Source organism: Eublepharis macularius, chromosome 17 (assembly GCF_028583425.1).
Source record: "Eublepharis macularius isolate TG4126 chromosome 17, MPM_Emac_v1.0, whole genome shotgun sequence".
Taxonomy (NCBI): domain Eukaryota; kingdom Metazoa; phylum Chordata; class Lepidosauria; order Squamata; family Eublepharidae; genus Eublepharis; species Eublepharis macularius.
The window spans coordinates 20,315,542-20,337,438 of NC_072806.1; the positions used below are offsets into that span (position 1 = coordinate 20,315,542).

At 44.0% G+C, this 21,897-nt stretch overlaps 1 protein-coding gene and 1 non-coding gene across 4 annotated transcripts; both read right to left on the minus strand.

Moving 5' to 3' along the window:
- Positions 1-881: 881 nt before the first annotated feature.
- On the minus strand, positions 882-21,065 carry CRCP (CGRP receptor component). Of its 3 annotated transcripts, none has more exons than XM_055001699.1 (6): positions 20,719-21,065; positions 12,572-12,608; positions 11,806-11,904; positions 10,876-10,970; positions 4,011-4,068; positions 882-1,222 (listed from the first exon to the last, which is right to left on the minus strand). In XM_055001699.1, exons 1-6 carry the CDS (start codon positions 20,724-20,726, stop codon positions 1,076-1,078), a joined length of 444 nt encoding a protein of 147 aa, XP_054857674.1. In that variant the 5' UTR covers positions 20,727-21,065; the 3' UTR covers positions 882-1,075. The 3 variants fall into 3 exon arrangements, with proteins under 3 accessions (XP_054857674.1, XP_054857675.1, XP_054857676.1); XM_055001700.1 differs by lacking the exon at positions 20,719-21,065 and adding an exon at positions 20,508-20,542; XM_055001701.1 differs by lacking the exon at positions 12,572-12,608.
- On the minus strand, positions 21,026-21,096 carry TRNAG-GCC (transfer RNA glycine (anticodon GCC)). The gene has a single exon. It is a non-coding gene; the product is annotated as a tRNA-Gly (tRNA).
- Positions 21,097-21,897: the final 801 nt, after the last annotated feature.

Consider the following 21,897-nt stretch of genomic DNA (forward strand, 5'->3'; position numbering starts at 1 on the left):
GAAATTTAGGACTAAACAAGCCACCCCTGCTAAATCCCCTGCTAAATCAGACAAGAGGACCATCTAAGTCCAAGCACTGAATTCACAGAGCTGTCAGCCAGACGACAGCCAGCAGTGATTGAAGTGTTGGAGACATAGGTTCAAACAACTGCTTTCTGGGCGGCCCTGGGCTTGCTCGCTTTCCCTCAGCCTAACCTAACTCACTGGGCTATTGTGAATGGGGAAGGGAGAATCTGTATTCCACCTTAAGCTTAGCGCCTTGGAAAAGTAGGATGCAGGTATACCAGATGCCTCTGGGAATCTCACAAGCATGGCCTGAAGGATCTTCAAAAAGACTTCCGATCCTTCCCTTCAACAACCACAGCCAACAGCCACGGATGGACCTCTCTGCCACGAATTATCACCTTTTGAGGCTATCTCGGCCAGGCCACTGCCACGTTTTGATCTGGAGAATTCCAGTTGTTATGTTATTATTGGTGAACTGAACATCCTCCTGGCCCTCCTGAACTCCCAAGGCGACTTCAGTGAATGATCTCCAGCTCTAGTCATGTGAAAGGAGGAGACAGAGTTGGAGAATGAGGATGAAGAAGGCCTGTTTGCAAAAATCAAGTCTTACTGATTTCACCTAACTGGCCATTACTGGCTCACCAGGAAGAGGACCAGCCCACTGGATGCACACCGCCTCAAGTTGTATTTCACACAACAGTTTGGGCTCCTGAAGAAAACAAGAAACCAGTTATGAATCAAGGAACTCGCTGTGCACTTGCCTTGCTCAGAGAAGTACACAAGGAAGAGAAACACGGAACCACCTTCGGCAAACTCCCCAGACCCCTGAGGCACATCCATCCTTCCAAACCACTCACAAAATACTGACATGAGAGCAAATTTTTAAAAATGTATGTTGAAAACAACGCCTGCTGCGGTGACGTAAGAACAATTCAACAGGGGTTTGTATTTAAGTCTATCATGGCGGCGGAGGGGGGGGGGGGGTTGCCAGATCCTTGCTGCAAGTGAAACAGGCAGTTGGTTCTTAGATTTGGGAAAGAATGCTCATTTTGGTCAAGGAGACGCCGCTCTATTCCCGATCTCCTTCTTCCTCCACGGCCATGGCAGACTGCCGCTGTTCCTCTTGCTCCGGATCTCCCGGAAGGATGCTTGTGACGGTCTGGAGCAGAGATTCGATTTGCTCTTCTGTTAGCCTCTCTTCACTTTCCTCTACTATCTGCAGAACAGAAAGAATTAGTGCCTTCTAATACCTGCCTCTTTTTCGGTTCTCTCACCCAGGCAGATTGTAAGCTCCCTGGAGCAGAGACCAGAAGTATACATGCCCCCTAAGCATCAGAGGTCCACCTTGGAGGCCCTGCTGAAGGTTCCAGCTCCTTCTGAAGCAAGGTGGGTGCTTACAAGGGACAGGTCCTTCTCAGCTGTAGCACCTCGATGGCACAACATCTTCTCATCTAGCCACCTGGTGCCAAGTCCCTTGAATTTTCATGTCTGGTATTATCCAGTCATTTCAATAAGTTTGCTTTTGCTATGTGTTTTTCAAACAAATAAAGTTTTTCACAGGCCCTCCTAAGAAGAGTTACACCACTCTAAGCCCATTGATTTTAGAAGGGTGTAATTCGGCTTAGCACTGTTAACGCCTTAAAATTTTTCACATTCTGTTGATTCACTGTTTTAAGCACCACGTCTGATTTTCCTGGTGGTTTTAGGGTCTCACGGGTCCCAGTCTGATTTATCACTCCATTTTCAATTGTTTCTTAAAAATGAGGCACCTCAGTAATCAAGAATAGCTGAGACAGCAGAAGAGAAACAGATTAAAGAAATAAATTGTAGTAAAAAAGAAAATAGCAATATATTTCAGTGGGCCTAAGCAAAGCTAATTCAGACTGCTGCCTTTCGAACACAATACTTCTGTTCAAAAGATAAATGTGGTGCTACAGAAGCAATTAATTTCAAGATCTTTCTTACTCTCAACAGCTTTTCCACCCAGAAGAACTCCTCAAAATGTGTTGAGAATCTTGGTCTGAATTAGCCTTGCACACGTGGGTCACTGTTCGATTCAGGCTATAAAAAACCACCTATACAGAGGGCGCTGTTTTTCCCATTGTCAAGAATAGACTGTAAGCTCAGTGGGGGCAGGGACCTGTTTGGTTTTGCCTTTGTATCACTAAATGGCATCATGGACACGGGCAGCACTGAACAAATGTCTGTTACCAAATTTCAAACCCACAGGTTGCTTTCACAAAGATGCATTGCAACCATTTGAAAATGAAAATAAGTATTTTTAAAAAACAGTATTATCCGGGCTCAATAGTGTATTTCTTATTTCTGACCTCTCAGGCTCTTTGAAAAGAAGCAGGGCAGCAGTTGAAGCCATTCCCGTTTTTAGAGAGGGTGAACTGAAGCCAATTCCATTTTGCAAAGCTGAATCATCCGCTCTGGCTCCAAATCCGTTGGCTTGGCTTTGTGCATGGGAAGAGGACAATGAGGTTTCAAAGCCAAGACGATGGGACCGCTGGGATTAACTCGCCTACAATATTTCCCTTTGCCTACTATCAGCAGCAGTCTAATGGACTTCCTCGGGTGGGGAGGGCAGACGGAGTCAAACTGCCTCCTCATGGAATCAATGACCCGACAACTCCCATGGCTTCGGCAGCGGCAGATGCTCAGGTGGAGTGTTTGCTTTGGCTATTCATTTCCCTCTCTAATACGGTTTTATTTGCTCAGGGGATACCGTGGCATTCAGGCAGGCACTCTCACCAGCACAATGGTCAATACCCATTTTATTATGCAGCTCCCACCCCCCACCCCACCCACCCCACCCCGGAGGCAGCAGCATCTGTTAGGGCTGGATGCTGGGCCTCAAGCAGACTTTCGATGCATTAAGATCAGCATTTCCTCCTCTGGCTGGCAGCCACTCTTCAAGGTCTCATGCGGTGGGACTCTAATCTGGAGAACCAGGTTTGATTCCCCACTCTTCCACTTGAAGCCAGCTGGGTGACCATGGGTATGTCACAGCTCTCTCAGAGCTCTCTCAGCCCCACCCACCTCACAGGGTGATTGTTGTGGGGCTAATAATAACATACTTTGTAAACCACTCTGAGTGGGCGTTAAGTTGTTCTGAAGGGCAGTATATAAATTGAATGTTATTATTATTGCTAACTGGAGATGCTGGTGGGACCATCTACAAACAAAGCACTGAGCCACAGCCCCTCCCCAAAACAGGAGATTAAAATGGTAGATTTCTACACAGGTCAAAAGCACCATCCATTTGGGGGAAATGCTTTTACACTCTTTATGAAAATATCTACCTCCACACTCCGTCTGCCATTGCTGAGGCCATCAGAGGGAGGGCAAAAAGCAGCCAAACATCCCAGCCTCCAGCCTGAATCCAGCCGCCACTGACAGCCACCCTCTCTCCAGCTTCTAGTAACTAGTAATGAGGCTATCAAAAAGAGCCAGGCCGCCCCGCACTGCGCCTAGCCCAGCCAACTAAGAATCCTCTGCCAATCCAAAAACCCAATCCAAATTGCTACCAGGTTTTACTTGGTATTGTTTTTCTATTCTCGTGAGTCACTTCAGGAACTAATTTTGGTTGAAATATAGGAGACAACTATAAACAAGCTCACATTGTTATTGGTGCTGGTAGCCTTTTCTTCCCTGGAGAACTACTTTTTCACTGCACTGGACCTCGCTGCCATTTCATTCAAATGGGTTGCGTTATCTGCTGCCTGACGCCGTTGTTAGATAGGTGCTGTTGCTGCAGCATTGTCAAAAATCACGGGGCTTGCTACAGCCAGTCACATCAAATGGCAGTGAGGGCAAAGCCGGCCAAGGGCAAAAGCCACTGAAGGGAAACTGCCTCAGCCAGGGGGAACAAAAAGGTACCCAACGGCATCTAAAGTGAATGTTAGGAAGACGAGAAGAAACAGAGTATTCCAACTGCTACCGAAGGTTCAAGGTGATTTTACAGAAGGCTTCGGACGCTTGAGAACTTTGTAACTTACCAGCTGGATCTCAACTGCAGTCACAGGCCTGTGGTTGAGAAGCTGTAACTTTTCTGCTCTGTGCAAAAGAAAAGAACAAGCACACCATATAATTTGGGGATTCTGGTCAGAAAAGCGGTCCACGTTTGAACACTTCCTTGCTTGTCTAGAGGCCAAAGCCTCGGCTACATGTCACCCCAAGCAGCTTGGCATGGGACGGTAACAGACAAGAACTTTCAGGCACTCAGAGAGATTACATCGCACCGCAGCCATAACCCAGCATGCATTTTGTGGCTTGCGAGTTTTAAGACTATCCAGTTTCCCTTACAAATCTTGGCTCGGGCACACTGACCAACAACTATGCCTCCTTCATTGAGGATTCTTTGTCCACAGGCTGCCCTCCACAACTCGCTTAATCTAGTGCCCTCGCAGAACTTGAAAACATATTTCAAGTTCTTCGGAGCCAGCGTTTAAAAATTCATTTTTGGATTTTCGGCACCCAACCTGCACACCTTTCCTGGCAGAGGATCTGACACCGCAACAGTTAGACTCAGCCCACACCACAGCAGCAGCAGCACCAGCTTATCTCGCCCGATCATCAGGACTGCTTAGATAAAGCATGCAAAACTCTCAACACTCAAAACCCCTATCTAAATGCTAATTATCATTAGGTTAAAAAGCTGTCCAGGAATCACATTCACAGCAATTGGGAGGGAAGAGTGGAATGATTCCGTTACAGAACATTGGTTAAGATTCCTTTCTAGCAGACATTTGCTGCCTCTTTGCCACAGACGGTCAGGACCAAACGCCTCGAATGCCTCTACATTCCTCCTTCCATACATTTTGATACAGGATATCTATTGCCGAGTTGTCCGAACTTGCTATTTTACAAAAAATGCAGAGACCCTTAAAAGGTTGACTGGGTTTCAAAAGACAAAAATAAGAGCCAAGCTACAACTGACGCCTGACACAGGTTGGACCCTTGTCAGCTTCCCTCAAGTTTTGATGGGAAATGTAGGCGTCCTGGTTTTACAGCTTGGGTATCCATTACAGCTGCAAGACCAGGATGCCTACATTTCCCATCAAAACTTGAGGGAAGCTGACAAGTGTCCAACCTGTGTCAGGCGTCACTTGTAGCTTGGCTCTGTGTCATCATTGTAGGGGATTCAATTGATCGGCTACAGCTGCTTCTTGCAAGGTATTCCCACAGTGGGAAAATGCTCTTCCTGTTCCCCAGGGCACTTCCATGCTCTTGTGGCAGTACTCAGTCAGGGATGCAGGGAGCGCATGCTTGGGTGAAACATTAAGATTCAAATAGGAGCAACGGGGGAGGTGGGCGTGTGACCAACAAGAAAATACCGTGGCTATTTTGCACCTCAGTTGTATGTACAATCATCTGTTCGTTTTTACTGTACTTCTTTAAAAGATTGCTCCCCTTCCCCTTCTGGTTCCACATCAAAATGCCAACGCAACCCCATGGCAAGGCAGCTTGTTAAATGGGCATAACATTCAAAATCAACTCCCTAAAACTTCAAACAATTCAAAGTAGCAGTGAACGGAACAAATGGCCTTCACACATATGCACTAATAAGTTGCTGTCTAAGAGACAAGAGCTGGAGCAAAATGATTATCTCGGAGGGGGTGGGATTCAGGTAGGTAGCCGTGTTGGTCTGCAGTAAAAGAGGAAGATTTGAGTCCAGTAGCACCTTAAAGAACCACAAGATTTCCAGGGACTCGCAAAAGCTCATACCCTGAAAAGCTGGTTGGTCTTTAAGGAGCTACTGGACTTAAATCTTGCTCATCTGGGGGGGGGGGGGGAGTATATGCAGCAAACAGTGTGGCGCCATAGGGAAGGTCCAGTCCATTTAACACTGAGGCTGTAGCACTGGCCGATAATACTGGATCGGTGTGACTGCCATGGATGTGTTGCAACACTCATAAAATGTGTTCTATAACCACCCTCAACAGCTCTTTTTTTTTTCTTTCTGCTACTTGTCCTTGCAATTGTGTTATCATTCTTGTTATGGCAAACTGTGCTGGTTTTGAAGATATTATGGGCACGAGAGAGAACAGAGGCAAGTCTGCAAAGGTTAACAACTGTTATGTGGTAACTTGGCCTATTTCTTTCATACCGATGACCAACCAAGCACACAGCCCATCAGGGAGTTCTCTTGCATAAGCCCCATCGGAATGAACTTCCGGCTAGATTAGGCCAGTAGGCTGTCCACATTTTATCTTATTGCTCAGGGAGCAATGAGATGTCCCTGCTGGAAACCTACCAGCAAAAGATGCGTGCTAGCAGCTCCCTCTGCTGTCCACAGCGTATCATCACATGCAGTTCTGTGTCTTTTTGTTGTTTTGAGGAATTTCAGGGCTTTAACTCGTTTTACATGGGGGGGAAACCATCCCTACCATCCCCAAGAATTTAGACATGTATCTTACTGAGAAAGGTGAACTATGAATGCTACTCTGAGCAGCTTGGAGGAAGGGTGGGATAAAACTGTACTAGACAGAGAACGAAGTAGAAGGGAGGAACATTTCCTAATCTACTTGCCAGTAGATTAGTAGGAAGGGAAGGAGACGGGAAGTCAAGTGGCTGTTTAACTGATTGATACCTTAATTGCTTTGTATTACTTGGGAAATAGTGTTATTGATCTGAAGATGGTAAAGCAAACAAGAGGCCTCCCACTACTTCACTCAAATTACCTGCTAGAAAAGAACATATGAAGTTGCTTTGTGCCAAGTTAGACGATCGGTCCATCAAGGTCAGTATTGTCTACTCAGACTGCCAGCAGCTCTCCAGGGTCTCAGGTCTTTCACATCACCTGCTGCTTGATCCTTTTAACTAGAGATGGTGGGGATTGAACCTGGGACCCTTTTGCATACCAAGCAGATGATGTACCACTGAGCCACAGCCTCCCTACTCAAAGGAAAAGTGCCTAAGTATTAAACAAGGTTGATTTTTTTTACTGGGAAAGAACTTAACAGGCAGAAGTTGTTGTACTGAGCTGGTTTCATAGCTTCTTATAGCTTCTGCAGTTCCGGAACAACGTGAATGCTATTAAAATGTCAGCTAGTATTTCGCTTTGATTCTTTTATCTTTTTGTATGACAGATTCCTGGCAATTTTATGGCGTGACATTTTCTATAACTACATCTTAAAAAATCTTTTAAAAAGGAGGTTTGTACAGAAGGGGCCTCTGCAGCATCCCTGCTTCAAGGAAGAGTCCTCCAACCCTGGTGCAATTCCTGGGTCTGCCATTCCTTCTAAATTGCCTGAAAATATTACGTATTGCTACATAATTTTTTTCAATTTATTACTGAAGGTACAATACCTTTAATAAAGCTTCTTGGGTTTTGCAATTTGAGAAAAAGTATTTTCACATTTGCAGGCAGCATTCATTTATTTAAAAATCATATCCCACCCTTATAATCAGTAATGAAAATTGTTAAAATCAGTTAGATCAATCACAAGATCTAACACAGGTATCAGTTAATTACTTGCAAGCCCAAAGAAATAAGATAAGCTTGCATATCCTACAGAAAGCTAGGAAGAAGGAGGTTTCCATAACTCCTCCTGAAGGGCATTCCACAAAGAGGGGGCTACCACCAAGAAGGCACAAGCCCTTCCTGCTGCCTTTTTAACTAGCCCACCAGAGGGCGCTATCAGCAAGGCCTGCTAAACAGGAATGTAGGCTCAGGCCAACAGACTGCAATTTCTTAATTTTTATATTCTGTATTTGTTAGAAGTGCCTTCTGTTGATTGTTTCTTTCTATTGGATCCTCCCAATGCAAATAGAACAGTTTTAGGGCCTGCAAAGCTATTGAGAAAAGTATTTAAAACAGGAAGATCTGATAAAAGATAACAAGATGGAAAAGTGACTGCAAAGCAAACTCACTCATCCGTATCTGGGGACTGATCACTTCTGACAAGTTTCATTGCTGCTCTGAAAACAAGGCCCCTGCAGATTGTATTATCGGACAATGCACTCCCGTGCTTTACGGGAAAAGACTTAGCTTTGGCGCCTCGTGGAAGAATGAGGGAAGCCAGTCAAATCTTCTGCTGCAAGTTCCCAAAGGAAAATCCGTTAACGGATTACAAGCAGAATTCTGTCAACTTTCCAGACATCACCTTCTGGTTATTTTGACACAGCAGGCCCAGAAAAAAAGTCCCCATGGCTTATACTAACCCCAGAGATCAGTTCACAAGGGCAAATGGCTTCCCAGCAATCATTTCCAACTATCCCCAGATAGAGGAGAACTTTGCTACGTGGCGTAGAGAAGTAGACAACACATAATCCCATTCAAGGGGAAAGTCTAAAAGGTGGTTTGTCTGTGTGAAACATGCTGCTCTGAGCTTATTGCCCTTCCATTTCAATTGATCATTGGGGGACTGATTACAGATCACCAACTGGTGGACCGGTTCAGCACCTAGAATGCCAGTTCAAGTTGTCTTCTCATTCTACTGTCTGGAATCTCAGACTCTCCTTTCCATCACACAAACAGAATTAGAGCTAAGCATTCAGAGGCAAACACAGACCTAACGGCTTCAGTTGCCGCTCTGCCACTGCAAAGCAAGCAGAGCGCTTGCAGAGGAGAAGCAATAAGGGTGTGCGCGCTGAACTTTGGCCCCCACTCATACTGCTTTCCTTCCACCATTCCTCCATCCATGTTTGCTGGATCAAGGTTGGGTGGGGAATCAGATGAGCGGTGATTTAAGGATCCTTTTCCCCCTAAAAATTGCCCTACAAAAGAGAAACAGCAATCCAAGATCCCAGATACATGTTTTCCACTTATGGCTTACTTCAACTCTCAGATGCTCTTGAGCTCAAAGAGAAGGAGAATAGTTGTTAATATGGGATTACTGCCTGCCAATTGTGGAATATAAGGGTGAAGTGTGGTGATCTAAGGCTCTGTAATGTTGGGAGGGGAGCTGCAGTTTGCGTTACTGAACAGTCTTTATAAAAGTTTGTTTTGAATAAAGGAGGGAGATGACTCCAGATCTTGTGCCTGTTAAGGGTGAGGCTCTTCCTGCCCCCACGCCAGCAGGAAAAGAGGTAACTCGCATAGCTATGAAAAAATTGCTGTGCCAGAGCAGACCCAAAGCCCACCTAGTTCAATATTCTGAAGGTGACCAGTAAGACAACCATGGAAGCAGTGCATGATGAAAATCTTGTCCTATTTGTACCTACGCCTCCAAACATGGAAGTTCCATTCCTCCTATCATGGTTAAGTATAAAGGCCAGGATACTGAACCATGGATTATTCCAAATCTGTGTTTATTTAAAATATTTATATCCCACCTTATCTCCTTGGATTCAAGGTAGCCTCCGGCGAGCCACCTACTCTGCCTTATGCATTATGAGGACAATATTACTTGTCAAACTTTAAAGAGTTGTTTTACAATAGGGTAAAAAGAACCTTACAAAGAACATTCAAAAGTACAATATAAATTCATCAGCAGGCATCACCTTCCATGAATAGGTCTACTCCTTTCAAATGCATTCAGATTGCTGGGGTGAACCCTGTGTGCAGATCATCACGTCCAACAGCAGCTGGAAATCTGCATATACTAATTCACAGGATGCAGAAGGGCTATGGCTCAGTTATGGAGCACCTGCTTTGTCTATGTGAGGTCCAAGAGTTAAAATGCACCCCCACCCAGGATCCCCAGTTCAAATGATCTAAGGCAGCAGGTCTAAGAAAGACCTTTGCATGGAGGAAGCCAATTGATGTGAACAATGCAACTAGGTGCCCCTATTTCTAAGACTTATACTCCAACTGCCTTCCAATCTTTTACATCTTCCGGTTGCTTTCCGTCTCACCAGGGATGGGCTTTCACAGATATCGTTTCCACTCTAGAACAAACCTGCCCCCTCCCTTTGACCTAGGCCTATCATGCATGCCTGGAGGGGAGGGGCTGTGGCTTAGTGGTAGAGCCTCTGATTTGCAGGCACAAGTCCCAGGTTCAATTCCCAGCATCTTCGGTTAAAAGGACCAGGTGGGAGGTGATGTAAAAGACCCTGAGAGAGCTGGAGAGACAATCCTAACCGTGATGGATGAAGGGTCTGATTTAGTATAAGGCAGCTTCATGTGTGTAACTCATGATAACGGGTCACACAAAAGGACAATGTCCCTTACTGCAGCCCTTTGGCACCGCCTATTAACAGATCACGGTCCTAACTCAGACTACTTCACAAAAGTGCTTTCCACAATGCCCTCTTTGTCACTGAAGGATTACTTTTTCTGCCAACCAAAATGATCAATTTGCGTTTGGGCTCACTTGGAAGTTAGCAGGCAACGTCCTACCACTCTGTGTGCAGAAGGTGCAGCTTTCCTGTGTACCTCTCCATCGCTGTGGCTCCTTCAGACCCCTGCAGGGATCAGTCCCAGGTCGCAGGACCTGCACGAAGGAGCAACCGTGTGGGTTGGGAGGGCTCAAGTGAAGAGAGACAAGGAGTAGATATTTCATACACCTGTCTCTTTTCGCTCCAGACCATCAGCGCTCAGAGTGATTCCTCTACATGGATCCTACAACTCTGGAAGTGATCTTTCCTGGGCTCAGAAAGAGTTGTAGCGATGGAGGGGAACATGGGAAAACCGTCCAGGACATTCATCTATATACTTCGATCTGACACCCATGTGTATCTTTGCATCAACTAGTCTTACTTTGAGTTCATATGACCTTACAGTTTCAGCCATCATTGCAGAATGACTTAGAATTCTCATTTTGAACTTAATGCATTTTAATGTTCCCACACTAGCCGGCAGCGTGTGCTAAAGCCTTTTTCTGATGCTTCTACTGTCCCAATAGCCAGAGTTTCCGCCCAACAACTTAAATCTTTGATTGTATTAGCACGCACAATAATAATACTATTCATACTTACTTTGTTAACTTGTGGTTTTTCAGTGCTATGAGAAAATCTGTTACAATCTCAGGACTCTGGAATTTACATGGAGTTTTAGATATGTACTTTAGTGTCTAGAAGGACAGAAAAATAAAGATGTAAGGCCAGAGAAGAACACAGTTAAAAGTAAATATCAAACACCATGGGGGCACGGGCTGTATTAGTGATGTTTTCCTCCAGGGGAGAATCCAAGCATTTCAAAATGACATGCTAGATTACAACATTATCACAGGGGCAGAGAATCTCCAGTTTTTATACAAAGGGTTTTGGGTGTTGGCTTTTGGGCTGAGAAGGATGCAATCCTAAGCACCCTTAGGCACTACTATATTCTGTTGGACTCAGTGGGGCTTCCTCAAGAATTAACATGCTCAGGACTGCGCAGTAAAAAGTAGAACATGATGGAACTGTTTAAAAGGATCAATGAGATCAAGACAGCAGTGAAAAATGTATGCTAGCCCTTTGGGACCACAAAAGGAAAACAGCTGGCCCTGGGTTTCAGACCAAGCTATTTTACTTGAGAATGGGAGCATTTTAAGAATAAGTAGCGACAAATTAAATTAAAAAGGAGCTGGGGCAAAACAACCCCTGAAACCTTCAGTAACTTTCAGTGGAGCTTTCAAATGCTCTAGTTTAACTATACTTTCCAATATTTCTGCTCACATGCTGTTGTGAATCAAGAGTTGACCAACCGTCAACCATCGCGACACTGTCCAGCCACCCCACTTGCAAGTGCATAAAAGCCACTTGGTGTTCTGGGTGTGGCGAAGCAGGCACATAGCTATCACATGGGATCTGGACAGACAGAGAAGACTGGCAGCGGGAAACTCTTGTGCAAGGAAGGCATGCGCAGGCTGACGAGAGAAGGACGCAGCGGGCAACGGGAAGGCCCTCCAAGTCGGCTTTACTCACTTCATACATGATAGTGTTCAGATTCTGCTGGCCAGAACTCTGTTTGCTTTTTCCAGTCTCCCGGCGCTGCTGCTTAAGATCAGTCAGCAACTTGTAGACCTGCAGAAAGAAGCTTTCCTTAATTAGGAAGCTCCCAGCACGGCAAGATCTCTAAAACAGTATTTTCGTACGCTTGACAAACCAATACTATAAAGCCCACTGCAACCAGTTTCACACCTCCTCATGGTGGCTCCCAACCAAAGAACATTTGGAACTGTAATGCCAGGAAGGGAGCTCTCCCAGACCAAATTTCTCAGCCTCCCCTCAATGAAACAGCAGCTTTGGCGGAAGCCATGACAGTTAAACTGGTTTCAAACTGGTTTAGGCCTTTAGTGTAGATATACTCCAGTCAACTCTCAAGTCAGTCAGCTCTGGGTTAAAAATCTTATAGTGCTAATGAAAATGCCAGCGTGCAGAACAGAACTGACAGGTGAGTTCTCTCTCATCTGTCCCGGCTAAGATCCCAATCGTTGCTACCTTTCAATATGGGTGGGCGGGGGGAGTTATGGATTTTCCTCCTCAGGCACCAGGCAGGCCCTATATTGTGTCATCTAAACTATTTGTGGCACATAGCACTTTCATGGGTCAAAAGGACACCTTATCCAGCAACCTTGATAAAACCCGGCAGTTCTGGTGGTCAGTGCTGGGGCTGGGGAGACTTCATACAACACCCCTCCCTCCATACACTGCCCTGCATTCCACAATTGATTAACGCAAATCAATTTACCTCGTAATTGCTGAGAAGGGCTGCATTTCCATCTTTCCTAGCAAAACAAAAACAAAAAAAAGACAAGAGGATGCTTTACAGGAGAATGGGGGAGAAAGTGCTTTCACTTCCTGTCACAGTCCAGCTTTTCTACTTCACAAGGTTATGCTGTGTAATAGAAGCAGGCATTGAAAATCCACACTGAGCCGCTTATGCTTTATACTTCCTTTCAAAGGAATGACCATATAAATGGGATCCAAGTCATCCTCATCAAAGAAACTACTCCAAGTCCGTCAAGTGCCTTTGCTTCAAATGCAGCTCAGATGAGTCTGCTCAACTGAAAAAAAAAAAACCCTCCCTTTAACACACTTGCTGGTCCAACCAAGTTATTGACTGTCTTGCTCTTCTTCTGTGCAGCTGATACAACTGCGCCAAGGGAATGCTTTTAAAGCACACGAAAAGCAGATTCACACCTCTTTCATAGCCTCCAGTTACACAACTACAGCTTTGGTAGAAGCCATGAGTTAAATCGGTTTCAAACTGGTTTAGACCCTTAGACTCACACAGATCAGGTGAGTCGGGTAGCTCTGAGTTCATACCACACTGCTTTCTTTTCCTCCAATATAATTTAATTTTATTTGATGAAGCTTGTGGCCATAACCATTTGAAAGAAGCACTGAGAACTTGGCAATAATCCATTTTATGCAAAATGGATAACAAAACAACACATTCTCTCTGCCTTACCAACGTACCTCTCTCTTAGAGATATCCCATTCCTGCCATTTTATTTAACAATAAGGTATCTCACACACGTGCACACGCACACACTCTCACCTCAGCATCAGACTATGATGCTGTCTGTGTGTAAAGTGCCCTCGAGCTGCAGCCAACTTATGGAGACCCCGGTGAGGTTTTGAAGGCAAGCGACTAACAGAGCTGGTTTGCCATGGCCTGCTTCTGCCGCCACAGCCCTGCACTTCCTTGGTAGTTTCCCATCCAAGTACTAACTAGGGCTGACGCTGCTTAGCTTCTGAGATCTGACGAGACCAGGCTAGCATGGACCATCCATATCAGGGCAGGATCTGGAATACCCAGGCTCAAATCCCCCTTCTGCCATGGAAGCTTGCTGAATGACCTTGGGCCAGTCTCTCTCTTCTAACCTAACCTACCTCACAGGACTGTTGTGGGGATAAAATGAGGAACTATGTGTGCTGCCCTGTGCTCCTTGGAGGGAGGGCAGGATAAAAAAAAATACAAGATGGATATATACAAGGATCAAGCCTGGATTCTTCTTCTGATGTTCCCCAATGCTTGTGCGTAAAGGTTAAAGGAAAGTTAACACAATGCAAGGGCACTGGGAGCTGCAATCCCCTCTAGGATCCCTGCCAAAAAGGACTGGGTGCCATTGTTGGAGGCAGAGGTGTAGCTTTGCCCACCTTTTTGAATTCCAAGTGCAGGATTTCCCCACTCATTCCTATGGAGAATGGCAATCGATAGTTCACTTATAATGGAGAAAGGGAAGGGGGGCACTTGGAGGATGCGACTGCTTCTTGCTGGTGCCCACCCCAGCCTTTAAGGATTAAGCTGTCTGCCTAGCCCCGTCCTCTTCTCTGTTTCTTGGTCACACAAGAGCATGATAGGTCCAGAAAAGCAGGGTGGAATGTCAGGAACCAGCTGCTACAGAGAGGCTATGGCTTGTGTCCTACCACTCTGCTCAGCCCCTTCCTCCAGCAGAAGGAACCACCTTCTGGCACAAAACCCACCTGAAGAGCCTTTCTTCAGTTTAGGCTTCAACCTATGCTGAGCAGAGTGGCAGGATACAAACCAGTCCATGTTACAAAAGCTAATAAAACCATAATATGACAGAAGGAAAAAAATAACAAGATGTTATACATCTGACCAAAAGAATCACTGCATTTCAGTTTTGTTTGAAACCACTTTCAAAGAAGAACAAAAGCAGGTGTTTTAACTTCACCAAAGACTAGGAAGGATTTTGGAGTAAGCTGATTCCCAGCACAAACATTTACTTTGCATACTGGATTTATTATAAGCTGCTCTGAGTATGTAAAAACATATTATATAAAGACAGAAAGATTTACTTAAGATAGAACTTAATAAATTTATCATTCCCCCAGTGAAGCTGAATCCACTGAAATGCACCCTCGCCCTGATCCAACTAACAGGACCCGCAAGCAGCAGCTGGCTTCGACACGTTTGCCAGATAGGAACCGGGGAACGAATTGGATGTACATCCGAATGAGTACGCAAAGATGGAAGCCATCGAGCCATACTGTACTGCTCTGAGTGCAATGAGCATGAACTTGCATCTCTGCTCAATTCGTCTGCAAACGTGCCGTTTTCCAAGTGCAACTTTAGCTGGATGGGAAAGACTGCGCTCCAAAGCCAGCGAGGCTAGCTGCAACTTGTGTCTATTTATTATCACTTAAACTTGGCTGCCTGGGGAGATGTATGCTCAGATTTCCTATTTATGCATTCCTCGATTCAGCACTGGGCACAATTATTTTATTTTGTTAAATAATAAACAGAACATTACATTAAAAGAAAAAAACAACCACACGCACAGGACAAAGCCGTAAGCGCTATACATACTAGGGACAAAAGGTTCTGCTGAACAGACAGACAGCAGAAACAACAAGAGAGCTACACAAAAGGGGGGGAGGCCCCTTGCACGAACATATTTAAAAGTACAATGTATTAGGTCAAGCCCAGTCGACAGTTTGAAAAGAACCGTCATACTCATCACTTTCATACAAGTTCAACGCCTCTTCCACAAACTTCCACAGGTTCCATCCTGCTTTGTTTTTAAACTGAATGGAGAGGGGGGCCAAGAGAAGCCCCTACAGAAAAATATGCTGAGGTTGTCTTCTCATTACGTTTTGCTGACTGAAGAAAAACTGCGGCAAGCAAGTTCACACACGCACATGCATCGGTCATAGCTTTTTGTTGATAGGTAAATTTAATTCTCTTTGGAATCTTTGCACTTTATGCCCATCGAGAGAAATCTCTGCATGTGTAGGGCACTTGTGACCAAATGCATTAATGGAAAATGAGAAGGAAGATTTTTAAACTTCCACATAAAAGAAACCGTATGGTACAGGATTTTGCTTGAACGTACAAAGTGACAGAATTCATTTTTGAAATAAATTTGAAATAAAAGGAGTGTTGTCTTTAAGCAAAGCAAAAAACCGTTTTGCACTGCTTCAGAATACACCAGAAGATTCAATGAGATGAGGGCACATGTCAGTGTATTTCAAAAACATCCAATTTTGCATTTTCCCCTGTGCATCAAAGTGATACACATATGTAATGTTTGTTCAGTGTAGATTGCAATCCTCCTGCACACATGTACTTTGGGAGTAACTCCCAGTAAAAGTCAACGAGACTTTCCTATTCTTAAAATACACACACACATACCACCACCACCACCACCACCCAAAAAACTGTTCAACTGAAGACCTAGCTGCTTCCCTGGAAGGAGAGACCATTTATTTCCTGCAAACACATAGTGATCCACCACAGATACTAAGGCATCTTTAAAACTGTATTCATTCAAATAAACAGGGTGACACACGACCTCTACAGTGCTCAATAACATGCTCTCATGGGCACTATGGTGCCCACCAACACCTTTCATGAGGCCTACCAAGTGTTTTTAGAAAGTGGGCATGGCCAGGTGAGGCTTTTGCCCAGCAAGGCTTCTGATAGCTATTAAATATCTGATTGGCTGTGCAGATGTTTAAAAAACTTGCTTCAGTAGCACAAGGATTTTCACTGTGTAGCTAAATGTAAGCTGTAGTAGCCATTTTGTGGCTTGCTCTGCCTTTTCAGCAGCCATTTTGCATCTGCACCCACCACATCATACCAGAATTCCAAAGGCGCTCTCAGACTCAAAAGGGCTGGGGACTCTCTGAAATAGTACTGTTTCTAGGGACTGCCATTCAAATCTTCTCTTACTTAAAACCCATCTTTTCAACAAGTCCTCTATGCTGGTTGTCACACAGGAGTGAGAAAAGAAGCATCTGTTAAAATTTCTCGACATCTATGGATAAATATGGGTGCCGAGACTTCCTCCTTTGTAGCCATTCATCCAGAGGGGCCACAAAAAAATCTACCATTAGAGACAAAACGACAGTCTGAATACATGGGTCAGAAACCAGCCACCATGTACACCCTTCCCTTCCTTCTCCCCCTCTCCCCGTGGACTATCAGCAGGGGTGGATGTTAAGGATAAGAACCACCATCTGGATCACAAACTGTAAATTTTATGTGTATTATGACTGTATGATTTTACTGTGATTTTAAATGTATTTATGTCTGATGTAACCCATTCTGAGCCTGTTTGCAGGGAGGGTGGGCTAAAAATTGATGATGATGATGATGATGATGATGAGAAAGAGGCAATGGATGTAGTGCTTTCCATTCTTTTATAAACCAGGACTGTTAATCGAGTGTAAGAATATGCAGTCTTATACAACACATCTCCCAACGTTACCAGCTATCCCTTGTATAAATCATAAACTAACCTTAGCAATAGATTCAGAGGAGTTAGCCGTGTTAGTCTGTAGTAGCAAAATCAAAAAGAGTCCAATAGCACCTTTAAGACTAACCAATTTTATTATAGCATAAGCTTTCGAGAATCACAGTTCTCTTCATCAGATGCCTGATCAAAACATCAAAAAATCAGGCATCTGATGAAGAGAACTTGATTCTCGAAAGCTTATGCTATAATAAAATTGGTTAGTCTTAAAGGTGCTACTGGACTCTTTTTGATTTAACCTTAGCAATGAATCCATAAAAACCCACTGTCAAGGGATCACCTGGGGTGAGTGAAACAGAATCACCTCTGCAGGTAACCCATCAGGGAAACTTCAACACACTCGCATCCTGATCTTATGCCATCTTTAATAAGTATTAAATTTTACTGAGATTAATGAAGCACAGTCCCAAACCAGAGCGCAGAGGATTGCAGACCTGGTTGCATTTTTCTTTTAAAGGTTTCCATTCGTACTGTTGTATATTTTTTTCTTTAAAGATACAAACAGAAGAACAAACAAACACATAACAGTAAGGAAAAGGAATACTACTATGTTGTGGAGAAAGCGGTGCATACACTTTTGAAAAATTAAAACTGAAATAAACACAAACATTTTAAAACTCACACCTATATTTTAAAGGAGTTAATACTACTTCTGGCAGTGGAAAAGAGCAAGAGTCCAGTAGCACCTATAAGACTAACCAAATTAGCGGTAGGGTATGAGCTTTCATGAGCCACAGCTCACTTCTTCAGATTTTGTAGTATTTCCAGGTAAATATCATATATACTATTTCATCAGATGAAATTAAAAATACTAAAAGGAACAACTAGACTAAAACGACAAAGGGTCTTGTAGCAAGGAAGCCATGTTAGTCTCTTCCAACACAAACAAACAGGAATCTAGCAGCACCTTCACACTAATATGATTTTATTTTATTCCAGCATAAGCTTTTATGAACTAAAGCCCACTTCATCAGATGCAATGTACTGGATCCTCGCTACATCACAATCATAAAGGGATGAGAAAAATAATCCAAAACGGGGACAAGGGGCCATGAAATTCAAGAAGTGCCAGATTAAATGAAAGTACATAAAATTCAAAACATCCTCCCTGGACCTTGTTTATTTTTCCTGATTTTCACACCTTGTGCACATGTTTTCATAGTGAAGATCAACTCATAGCCTACTCTATTCTGCAAAAGCTTATGCTGGAGTAAAGGTGTCTTGTGGTACCTTAAAAGATTAACAGCTTCTCTGTGGGCCTAAGTTTTCCTAACGCAGAGCTCACTTAGTCAGAGGGATGAAATATCACCTTCAGTTGGCAGAGGCAGTATATCACTTCATGCAGCTCAGGAAGTAGATGGTGACTCAAGGAAGCCTATGTATGCCACAATAAAATCTGTAATCTTAATAATATTTGATTTATAGGTGCCACCAAAACTCTCTTCTCATTTTAGCCTCAACTTATTAACTGCAGCTGTCCTTAGAGAATTTTACATTCCTTCTCTCCCCCACTGGTTCTTTATGGGGATAGTTTCAGGTGGGTAGCCGTGTTGGTCTGCAGTACAAGAGTAAGATTAGCTCCTTAAAGACCAACTAGATTTCCAGGGTATGAGCTTTCGAGACTCAAAGCTTCCTTCTTCAGATACATTTAGAAATGGAAGTATTTACAGTTTTATCCAGCCAGAAGATGGAAGGAGTATTTAAAGTAAGGGCTCCTACTGGTAGTTCCATGTTGCTAAAGATGTTGTATTAATTAACTATGCATTCTTTCAAAAAGGTTTCACCTATGTATTTGGCTTTATGCTAATTTTCAAATTTTCTGCTGCCATACCCTATTGTATCTATTTTCAGTTATTATCCTAGCTGTTGATCATATTATATTTTGCTCAGTGAATGTCCTAGGTATTAATTATATTGTATTCACTGCAGTGTGTAATCCACCTTGGATCTTGAGAGAAAGGCGGGATGATGATGATGATGATATCCAGGCCCAATATCATCTTAAAGACCGACTAGATTTCCAAGGTATGAGCTTTCAAGAGTCAAAGCTCCTAGAAAGTCAAAGTTCATACCTTGGAAATCTTGTTGGTGCTAAGGTGCAACGGGACCCAGATTTTGCTCTTCAACTGCAGACGAAACACTGCTTCCTTGAAACTGTTTTCACTGAATGTCCTAACTGTTGATCATATTGTATTTGGCTCAGTGAATGTCCTAGCTATTGATTGGCACTTAACAAAATTTGGGGTTAGTCTTATAGGTGCTACTGGACTCTTGCTCTTTTCTACTACTACAAACAGACTAACACAGCTACCCATCTTGATCTAGCTATTAATTATATTCTATTCACTCGCAGTGTGTAATCTTCCTTGGCTCTCAGTGAGAAAGATAGACTATAAATTAATAAATAATGATGATGAAGTAATTAGCTTGATAAAGTTGGGGTGTGAAAAGGAGAAGATCAACATCTATAGTGAGAAAAGAATCCAATGTCCCTATTAAGCTGGGTCATGAAAAACTAGACTGGATTGAGCTGGGGAGGAAAGGGGCAAAAATACTTACAGAGCAATTCTAAAAATAGTAAAGAGTCCAGTAGCACCTTTAAGACTAGCCAACTTTACTGTAGCGTAAGCTTTTGAGAACCACATGTGCATCTGATGAAGAGAACTGTGATTCTCAAAAGCTTATGCTACAGTAAAGTTAATTAGTCTTAAAGGTGCTACTGGACTCTTTACTATTTTGCTACTGCAGACTAAGATGGCTAACTTCTCCGATTCTAAGAAGAGTTACTCCCGTCTAAGCCCATTGAAATCAATGAGCTTTGACTACTAGAGTAACTCTTCTTGCTCTTAGATGCAGAGGAGTTAGCCGTGTTAGTCTGTAGTAGCAAAATCAAAAAGAGTCCAGTAGCACCTTTAAGACTAACCAACTTTATTGTAGCATAAGCTACAATAAATAAATAAATAAATACAATAAATTCTTGCTCTGTTAGTTTTGGGCACACTCTCACACATCCCACACAAACAAGAACTCCCCCCCCCCCCTCCCACAACACACAACATGCCTTACTATCCTCTTCCTTCAATAACGGGGTGCGTGTGCAATAGGGTTGCCAGCTCCAAGTTGGGAAATTCCTGGAGATCTGGGGAGTGAAACCTGGAGAAAGTGCGGTTTGGGGAGGCAAAGGACCTTGGCATGGCATAATTCCATAGAGTCCACACACACACCCCAAAGCAGCCATTTTCTCCAGGTGAACTGATCTCTGCGGCCTGGAGACCCGTTGTAATTCCAGGAGATCTCCAGCCACTACCTGGAGGCTGGCAATCCTAGTGTGCAATAGGATGGGCCAGCCATGGTCACTCAGATTTCTAAGCTGAAAGGGAGACAGGAGTATAAAACTACCTCCTGCAACGCCAGTTTCCTCCTCCTCGCCCGCCCTCACACTGAAGGGGGGAGAGGGATCCCCTTTCCCGCTCCAATACTGAGGGGGGAGGCGTTTTTCTCCCCCCCCCCCCTATCCTCACTGTCTCTCCCACAACTCGGCGACTGTTACCCAACCCACAGGAGCCGGTGACCGAGGGGGAAACAGGGACCTGCTCGCCCGCCATCTTACACTTCCATCGTGTCCTCTTCAGCCCCCTCCGCCTCGTCCTGCCGGCACAGCTATGCGACGAGGCCTCCTCAGTTCTCCTGCACGAGGAGGCCTCTGCTTGCTGACGCTTCCTCCTCGCCCGACTTCACCACCAGGACCCCGGCGTCCTCCTCCCAACAGAGCACGGTGCTGAGGCCTCTCCTCTCACTCTATATCTCTCTGTATATGTTGTGATACTGGAGGAGGAGAGAGAAGGCAAAGGGGGCACAAGCAGCTTCTTATTTCATAAAAACAACGTTCCTTTTTTTTAAGCAGGAAAAATTAATGTTGCATTGGCCGGGAATCGAACCCGGGCCTCCCGCGTGGCAGGCGAGAATTCTACCACTGAACCACCAATGCAATTGTGAAAGTAGCTTCTCTTTTACTGTAGTTCTAGTCAATGTAGAGCTTGTTTTCCCTTCCGAAGGGGAGAGCGACTGTGACATTTACTGTTTTGTGATGCATCCAATTTTGCTTCAAGGATTTTTAAATTTTATTATTATTAATTAATTATTTATTAAACGAAAGCAATGAACTGCATTCGGCGTTTAACAGTTGGGAAGGAAAAAGTCACAGGAAAAATGAAAAGTAAGCACGCAATAATTACTTGGGAAGGAAAAGGACTGCGCATTATGCCTCTGTCCCAGCGTTTCCTCTCACCAGAGTTTAGCTTGCAGGCTCCTCGGGGCAGGGACCTGCCATTTTTACTAGGGAAAGCACCATACACATTGACAGCACGTTTATTGTTGCTGTTAATAATATGTCAACAATAGTATTGCCTAATAACAACAACAACAACATAGTAGTAGTAGTAGTAGTAGTAGTAAAAATAACCCAGCAAGCACAGTGCAATCCTATGCAGAGCTTAGACTGGTGAAGCTCTGCATAGGGTTGCACTGGCAGAAATCTATATGCCACGCAAAAATGCACATATTTCCAGGAAGAGCTGCGTTTGAGATTTGTCCTTCGATGCCTATTTTGAAGACATCATTTTCAGCAGGGGGAATTTTGCTGCAATGATTTCCTGCTGCTGCTTTGGGGCTTTTGCTCCTGGGGCAACATTATAGGGTGCAGGTGGGAAATCAAAATTAGCAAAGGAAAATGAATAAATAAAATAAATACGCTGGTTTGGTGCTTCAGACAGAAACTCTAATTGGTTTC